General features: G+C 42.7%; 3 protein-coding genes across 3 annotated transcripts; 1 reads left to right on the top strand and 2 right to left on the bottom strand.

The window, feature by feature from the left end:
- Positions 1-191: 191 nt before the first annotated feature.
- cst3 (cystatin C (amyloid angiopathy and cerebral hemorrhage)) lies at positions 192-1,902 on the bottom strand. The gene is made up of 3 exons (XM_026190204.1): positions 1,636-1,902; positions 919-1,029; positions 192-616 (listed from the first exon to the last, which is right to left on the bottom strand). Exons 1-3 carry the CDS (start codon positions 1,831-1,833, stop codon positions 536-538), a joined length of 390 nt encoding a protein of 129 aa, XP_026045989.1. The 5' UTR covers positions 1,834-1,902; the 3' UTR covers positions 192-535.
- Positions 1,903-1,951: 49 nt separating this feature from the next.
- Positions 1,952-4,989, top strand: ephx5 (epoxide hydrolase 5). Its single transcript, XM_026190188.1, has 10 exons — positions 1,952-2,089; positions 2,205-2,268; positions 2,356-2,572; positions 2,653-2,833; positions 2,949-3,158; positions 3,232-3,361; positions 3,641-3,852; positions 3,994-4,102; positions 4,351-4,476; positions 4,568-4,989. Exons 2-10 carry the CDS (start codon positions 2,246-2,248, stop codon positions 4,767-4,769), a joined length of 1,410 nt encoding a protein of 469 aa, XP_026045973.1. The 5' UTR covers positions 1,952-2,089; positions 2,205-2,245; the 3' UTR covers positions 4,770-4,989.
- Positions 4,823-7,583, bottom strand: mad2l1bp (MAD2L1 binding protein). Its single transcript, XM_026190190.1, has 3 exons — positions 6,968-7,583; positions 5,898-6,178; positions 4,823-5,793 (listed from the first exon to the last, which is right to left on the bottom strand). Exons 1-3 carry the CDS (start codon positions 7,314-7,316, stop codon positions 5,266-5,268), a joined length of 1,158 nt encoding a protein of 385 aa, XP_026045975.1. The 5' UTR covers positions 7,317-7,583; the 3' UTR covers positions 4,823-5,265.
- Positions 7,584-7,855: the final 272 nt, after the last annotated feature.

Genomic DNA, 7,855 nt, shown 5'->3' with positions numbered 1-7,855 from the left:
GTTAAAATGAAAAATAATGTGAATGGCATTTTCTGTTGTCAGTCATGTCTGTCCCAGATTTGTTCACATTCTCCTTCCTCTTAGTCAGTGGGTAGGTATCCAGAGAACTCATCACCATCAACAACAACAAAGAAGCTCTATTGAGCTAAAACGTCATCCTTGTGTGCATTTACCACACGGACACATTAAAGTTTGTGTGCAAGTTTGACTTTATTTCAAAACTGAATTATCTGGAAAAAAAAAGCAGCTCATGATCAGTTTGACTACACAACAGTTTGTTATTTGCTTGGTTTACTGATGAGGCAAAGTTGCTTCTTTAAAAATCGGGGAGACCTAGTTTGTAACACTGGTTAGTTAATTTTGGAAATTTAAAACAAGTTTGATTAGTTAAGCAGTGCAGTAGTAAAGGCAGCAAATACTAATATTAATATATTTATTCCACCTACAGGAAAGTGCATTGCAGTCTAAGAGAAGATTATTCTGACACAAAGGTAAGATTTCCCAAGCGTTCTCGTTCTAGCGTCCCACGTAGATCTCAGTGTTGGCATTCATTCTTCAGTAACTCAATGGAATTAAGCCATGGGCGGCTCCACACTTCGAATGTGCACTGGTAGGGCTGAAAGGAAAAACAGACAATACATTTAACATTAGGATCTTTCAGGTGGTGTTGTCAAATCATGTCAAGTACGCAAAAAAAATTTTTTTTGATTTATTATGAAATAAACAAAACATAGAAACATCAGAAATCAATTTGTTTCACATGATCACTTTTCAACAGGACACCTGTCGTCAGCTGCAAAGAGATGTGCATCGAGCAAATCACTTCCAGTGTGAATGCAGCTTTAGTTACAAGGCTGCTGCATGATGTTTAAGAACAGATCAAATATCTTGCTTCTTTTGAGAAGATGCCATCAGTACCTTAGCCTTTGCCTGATCTGTGTGGATTGCACACACTTCCTCTACACCATCCTTTCTGCAGGGGGTCTTTGCCATCTTCACAGTTATGACGTACTTGATGCCAGCGACCACCTGTAATGGGAAAGAAATTGAATACAAGATTTACAGCAAATTAACTCCTCCTCCTCCTCTTCCTCTTTAAACCACCCGTGAGCAAAGAAGCTCACCAATGACTAGAAAAAACACAAACATCAACAGGCTGCTACGCTAGCCTTGTCTCAGAGTTCAAGAGGAGAGCCAAATAAACTTAAAAAAATTAATAAATACATGACTCGTCAGCATATTAACCAATCTTTAGCAAAGATGTGCTTTTGTCGGGTTCCTTTTTTTCCTAAACCCACACTGCTCTTTTGTTCGGGCGGGTCAATGGCTGCCTCCACACAGGTACACAGAACATTGCAGACCTACTGCTCAAGCTAGGTTGAGAGGATTAGGGAAGATTAAAGAGGCCAGCCATGTTTTGGGGAGTACCAACGCCATTAAGAAGGCATATAGCAAATAAATTGTATGTAACGACCATCGGACGGCCACTAGGACTTTAGTTTAGTGGTTAAAAGTGAAACCTTTGAAGGGCGCTTCGCAGGCCTTTTCTTAAGGGCTCACATCACTACGATGGTTTACTGGATGGCTTTCCCCTAACGAACAATTCAGTTATTCACGAATCTGACCGTTACTCACCTGTGACTGAACCTTGATCACTTCTGCCACTTGACTGAGGTACAAATCGTTGCTGCCTCGGTTGTGTTGGACGACGGCGAAGTGGAGAGCGTTTTGCACATTTTCATCGTTGATATCGGCGTCTGTCAAGCCCCCGACCATGGCCCCATACCCAACGGCCAAAGCGGCCGCAAGAATAGTCAAAGCGACTTTCCACATTTTCTATCTTTTGCCTAACAAACACAGGAAACGAAGTGAAACACTCGCCCACCGTGCCCTCCCAGTTATATAAACATCGACGTCACCGCGCGCGAGGAGTGGCATATCTCGCAGCGAATCGGCAATCCCCGCATCAGAGATCGGGTCTGATCCAGGCTGTTGTTGCGAACTCGCTCGCACTCTTTGCGTCTGCACGACTAGCACCCAGGTTCCCGCGGTTATCTGCAGAAATCAAACTATTCATATCGAAAACAAGGTATGTTTAATCTCGCTCGGATTTAATTTCCACACGCGACTTTTGAAGCGCTTTGCTGCGTGACAAAAAGGGGAACAAAAAAAAAAGCCTTCTTGACCTATGTCCCATTGTCCAGGTCTAAAGTCACCTGTGGATGCCCACTCCTGGAACAGCACGATGCAGAGACTGCAGGTTTTGAAGTAGGGCGGCACTTAACTTTACAATTATACGGACAAATAAATAGATTGTTCTTTAAGTTTCCCCTAATATTTCCCCACACTTTGCAGGGACACTTTCTTTGGCTTGAGTGCTGCTCAGCAGCAGCAGCTACTGATCGGCTCAGCCGTGGCAGCAGGTGGAATAATGGCCTACATAGTGTACAAAAGAAAAAAACCAAGAACCATTCCTTTAGGGGACGGATGGTGGGGAGTGGGGGAGAAGACACTATCAGAAGATCAGAAAATCTACCCTTTTCAAGTGGAGACCTCAGACAAAGAGATCGAGGTAGGTTTGAGCTGGTAATCCAACTTCTGAATGAACAATATTTGGGCACAGTTATGCAAAGCAATCTTCTTGATCAACAGGATCTCTATGAGCGCATCGACAGGACACGCTACGCAGATCCTTTAGAAGATGGCAAGTTCCACTATGGCTTCAATTCCACTTATCTGAAGAAAGTTGTTTCCTATTGGAGACACGAGTTTGACTGGAAAAAGCAGGTGGCAGTGCTCAACAAGTATCCACACTTCAAAACCAAAATAGAAGGTACATAACAGCTCAGCAGTGAGTATACTGGATGTACGTCAACCCACACAGATATTTGCGCAATAATCAATCAGCAGTTATTATTAAAGTTGTTGTTTTGCTTTTCATGTGTCAGGACTGGACGTGCACTTTATCCATGTGCGTCCACCACACCGCGAGAATCAGAAGGTTCTGCCTATCATGATCGTTCACGGCTGGCCCGGCTCCTTCTACGAGTTCTACAAGATTCTGCCGCTTCTCACGCAAAGCCACGACGGTGTTGTGTTTGAGGTCATATGCCCGTCTATCCCTGGCTACGGTTTCTCAGAAGCCTCTCATAAACAAGGTAGAATACGTCTACTAATTCTAAATAAATCTGGCGGAAGATATTCACAAATGTGTCTCCACTGCCGCTCCAGGGTTCAACAGCCTCGCCGCCGCCCGGATTTTCCTGAAGCTGATGGAGCGTTTGGGCTTCTCTCAGTTCTATCTGCAGGGAGGGGACTGGGGCTCGCTCATCACCACCAACATGGCACAGATGAAGCCTCAGTGAGTGCAACAAAAACAGAAAACATGCCACAGGTTACTCGCTGGAACAGAAAGTCCCTCGCTCGCTTTGTGTTAATGGAAACATTGTGACAGTTCTTACTGGAACTGTGAAGCATTGTTTGCACTGTGCGGACAGATTTACAAAAAAACAAATGGCTGTGCAAATTCCTGAAGAGTGAAGCTGATTTAATGTGAAAACGGGCACTAACTAACTCGCTGTGACCTTGGTAACGTTTTTTTCTCTCGTCTTTTTTCCCCCCCACCATTTCTCTTTTGCAGGTGCGTGAAGGGTCTCCACCTAAACATGTGTATGTCAAATAGGGGTTTCAAAGTCCTGTTGTCCTTGTTGATTGGCCCGTATCTGCCCTTCCTGGTTGGTTTGAGTCGGGAAGATGTTCGCCGGTTGTTCCCTTTCTTTGAGAAGAACGTCTTTGAGATGCTGAGAGAATCGGGCTACTTTCACATTCAGGCCACTAAACCAGATACTGCAGGTGTGACCATAACACAGTTTAGTAAGCTCAGTGTTTCTGATAGTCACAGTGACTGGATTAAAAGGTCAAACAGAAGCTAATGTAAGAGAATCGACCTTAAATTTAGTGATTTCAGCTCTTGATACCGCTTTGTCGTTGCAGGCTGTGGGGTGAATGACTCTCCTGTAGGCTTGGCAGCCTGGATTTTGGAGAAGTTCTCCTCCTGGGCCGATCTGAAGAACAGAGATCTGGAGGACGGTGGGCTGGAGAGGTACAGTTTCTAAATTCTAGGACTGTGGAGATATTTAAATTAACAATTTGATCAATAATTGATTTTATGCAAATATTTTAGTTTTTTAAAAATATTGGTAGGTGTCCCTTTTCCCGACACTAGTCAACAGGGCAAGGATCGACCTAGATCGGTGCAGCTCTAACAATTACGGATTATTGTTTTTCATTCAGCAAGATTTGTGATAGCTGCTGGTTTGTGACTGATAAGAAATTGTGTCATCTGTGCAGAAAATTCAGCCTGGATGACCTCTTGACAAATGTCATGATCTACTGGACCACAGGCTCCATCACCTCGTCCATGCGCTTCTACAAAGAGAATTTGGGGAGTAATCTTAACAACAGAGTGGATTTTAAGTACGTCACTGTGTACTCTCCACACTACACATGAGTGTTTTACCATGTCATGTGATGCCTCTAATTATACATTATATATTTTTTGTTTTAGGACAGAGATTTTTGTGCCCACTGGCTTTGCAGCCTTTCCTAATGAGCTCATGCACTGCCCCAAGTCATGGGCACAAATTAGGTACCGAAACATCCAGTCCTACACTTTCATGCCCAGGGGTGGCCACTTTGCAGCCTTTGAAGAGCCCCAGCTGCTTGCTGACGACCTGTTCAATTTTGTCAAGAAGGTGGAGAAGTCCTGAAGCCCTCAGTGAACTCGCAGACCAGTTATAGCACATCTGTCCTTTATTATTTCAAGCAGGAGACATACAAATCCTTAAGTTGAACATTTTTACACCACGCAGCATCTTATCACTTGATTCGTGACACTCAAATCATTTGCAAGCTTTTGATATATGTAAACATGCTCAGATGACACTGGCATAAAGAAGTCTTGGTCATTAAAAATGTATTGCACTAATAGTGTGTGTATTGCTCTGTGTTAAATGAGGACAAACATTCTTTTAAACGATCATTTGTAAAAGAAAAGGGTAGCACACCATACTGTTTATTTCACTATTGTTTGAATGAACATACTCTGAAACAAAAGAATACGTCGAAATTGATTAAAATATGTACATTTTAATAAAAAACACAAATGTTTAAAGTTCCCTTGGATTGCTGTTAACATTTACTGTAGTACACAAGCACCAGAAAGAAAGTGCTACACTCTAAAGACTTACTGTCCAACTTTTAGGGTCAGTTACTGAAGCCCTTAATAGTCACAGGTGCCTGAAACCACACATAATCCTCCCAGTCTGACCCTTCCGCCCTTGGTTCCTTGCAGACGTTTGGATCGCTAGACAGAACGATGATTTGTTTTTTTACACGAGTTGGGACTTTAAATTGGAGTTTGGGTCGAAACCAGCCTACACCACAGTCCCTGTGAGCCAGCACCAAGACTGTGGTGGGCATTAAGCGAACAGGTCTGGTGTCAGACAAAAGGTCAGCCACAAACAGTGTGCGGAAGATCTGCCTCAAGCACGATGACACCCGTAGACACAGATTCCCACCGGATGATGCCAGGGACTCCATGTTTATCTCGTACAGCTCTTTGGGGAGGACAAGCGAGCCACCCATTAACAGGAGCACACGGGGCACCCTGCTGAGGGAGAACAGCACCTCCAGATGCTGCAGCACTTCCTCCAGCTCCTGAAGGGTCTGCTGACACTTGCGCCAGTCCATGTCTGCTGAATGCACCGGTCTTCGATTCACTACGTCTTTATCCTGAAAAGCAAAAGAGACACCAAACATGTCGTGTTAATCTCACATCACCAACATTTCGTCAACTGAACAGCTGGAGGCATCTACCATAAACTTTTCCTGTTCACCTGCACCGACGCTTGCTGCTTCCTCTGGGAGTATACCAACTGGTCATACGTCATGGGCAGCTGCTGTCTTTGATAGAGGATGCACTTGAGGATCTCGCTGACGAAACGACAGCAGCCTTCCTGAGTTACAGTCCCCGGGAAGACCACGTTCACGCAGCCTTCCTCCTGTGCCCTCCTCACCACCTCGGCATCTCTGTCCTCTGCATCACTTTGTATACTGGCAGTCACTTTAATATGTTTAAAACCTCCCTGACAAGAAGCGTTATCCTCCTCTGTGTTATCTGGAAAAAACAACAACAAACAAACAAAAAATCAGCTTAACATTTATCTGAAAAGCCCATCTACTATACTACTAGATTATATATTTGTAGACTTGTAGGATGTGTTGGTCTGCAGCATTTCTGATGTAGCTGATAGAGCTGGGCTAAACAATCCCAATATCCATAGTATCGGATCACTACTAGTGTGAGAGTCCCGTCAGTTCAGTGTGTAAAACTGAATTATATTAAATAATTTTTTAAACCCTCAAACATGCACCATGAAAAATGCCTGAACGTCTTTGAGTTGACTGTCACGTCTGTTTTATTTATGACCTACAGCACATTTAAATAACAAACTATTTGCTTCAATTTCAAAATACACCAAAAACAGAAAGGTGTGTTTTTGGTGTATTAAATAATTATAGCAGAAAGTTAGAAACAAAAATCAGTGATTTAATGGTCGTTAAATGTGTTCATTTGCATATTGACGATAATTCATCTGATAAATCATGACACACTGCTCTCCCTACAAAAGTTGCCTCTATAGGTTAAAAGTATTTGCAAAACTGACTCTGTATTTACTCGGTACCGAGTCGATACCAAAATGTACAGTGTAGAACAACAGAAGTAGCTCTAGCTGTTTTCTCCCTTGAAATCTAATTTACATCAAGAAAATAACCACAAAGTACTAATATCCTTAGACCAAAACCTTAATATAGTTTAAGAAACGTGATCACAGCAGTGGGTCTACTGTGATCACCCCCTCCCTCGTTGGGGAACACATGCACTCACACCGGTTATGTCACCTACTTTGATCGGCGGGTATAGCGGTGTTTTCCTTATCGTCAGTGTCGTTCACGCAGTGCTGTCTAGAAGAGTCGTCTTTTAACTTTACAGCATTTTTACCCTTCAAATGTGTGTTTACGGGACTTGGGGAACGTTGTTTGCTGATTTCCGGGGAAACTCGGCTTGAGTTTGGGTCTTCGGATACAGCTTGGACCTCAGGCGGTGTCTTCGGTGCCTCTGCTATGCTAATATCCTTTTCCGAGGAGAAGGAAAGGCGTCTCTTTATCCCGAGGTCTCTGCTTTTATCAGTGGACACATTTTCCGTGTCCTCGGAGTTTGATATTATTTTTAATATGCTCGAGTCTTCTGCCATAGTTTTGAATATCCGCGCCGGGTTACGTCTTTTTTTCCCGGTGCATCATGGGAAATGCTCGTCAAAGGGAAAAAAAGCCACATTCACGTCACATATAAAAAAATAGAAAAACAAACGATGACTTTAAACTACCGACGGCCTTCTTATTGGTTCCTCAAACAAAACACCCTTAAATGCGTTTATTCTTACTGATTATAATTTCAAATAAGGCGTCTATTAAACTCCTTTAACTGTGCTAGCGTGTAACAGCTCCTTAAGTGGTTAAAGTAACTCAACGTATTTTTTCCCCTGACCATTTAAATAAACATTTTATTGGCTAAAATAAACTGAACTCCTGAGTCTCATTTGGAGCAATTACAACTGCCTCATTCAAATCACCTTAGGTTCACCTCTAGCCATTTAGAAAGTATTGGGTTTTATCAAATAAATCCTGCGTGTTTTTACATTGAATTTATTTACTGTTTTATTTATTAGATATTTAAACTACTTGAAACTCAGTTAAAGTCTCATTTAAATGCATAAATATTGACTGATCCTCT

This window comes from Astatotilapia calliptera, chromosome 13, assembly GCF_900246225.1.
Source record: "Astatotilapia calliptera chromosome 13, fAstCal1.2, whole genome shotgun sequence".
In the NCBI taxonomy this organism is placed as follows: domain Eukaryota; kingdom Metazoa; phylum Chordata; class Actinopteri; order Cichliformes; family Cichlidae; genus Astatotilapia; species Astatotilapia calliptera.
Note: the sequence above shows the minus strand (reverse complement) of the source record. Positions and strands in the feature narration are given on the sequence as shown.

What these genes read in the sequence shown, in the direction of transcription:
- ephx5 (XM_026190188.1), top strand. Translation starts at nt 2,246, where the DNA reads ATGCAGAGACTGCAGGTTTTGAA. An exon ending in CACTAAACCAGATACTGCAG is followed by an intron (nt 3,853 to 3,993) that starts GTGTGACCATAA and finishes TTGTCGTTGCAG; the next exon opens with GCTGTGGGGTGAATGACTCT. An exon ending in GAGGACGGTGGGCTGGAGAG is followed by an intron (nt 4,103 to 4,350) that starts GTACAGTTTCTA and finishes TCATCTGTGCAG; the next exon opens with AAAATTCAGCCTGGATGACC.
- cst3 (XM_026190204.1), bottom strand. Translation starts at nt 1,833, where the DNA reads ATGTGGAAAGTCGCTTTGACTATTCTTGCGGCCGCTTTGGCCGTTGGG. An exon ending in TGATCAAGGTTCAGTCACAG is followed by an intron (nt 1,030 to 1,635) that starts GTGAGTAACGGT and finishes TTCCCATTACAG; the next exon opens with GTGGTCGCTGGCATCAAGTA. An exon ending in CAGATCAGGCAAAGGCTAAG is followed by an intron (nt 617 to 918) that starts GTACTGATGGCA and finishes TTTTCCTTTCAG; the next exon opens with CCCTACCAGTGCACATTCGA.
- mad2l1bp (XM_026190190.1), bottom strand. Translation starts at nt 7,316, where the DNA reads ATGGCAGAAGACTCGAGCATATTAAAAATAATATCAAACTCCGAGGAC. An exon ending in CGCTATACCCGCCGATCAAA is followed by an intron (nt 6,179 to 6,967) that starts GTAGGTGACATA and finishes TGTTTTTTCCAG; the next exon opens with ATAACACAGAGGAGGATAAC. An exon ending in AGCAGCAAGCGTCGGTGCAG is followed by an intron (nt 5,794 to 5,897) that starts GTGAACAGGAAA and finishes TTTGCTTTTCAG; the next exon opens with GATAAAGACGTAGTGAATCG.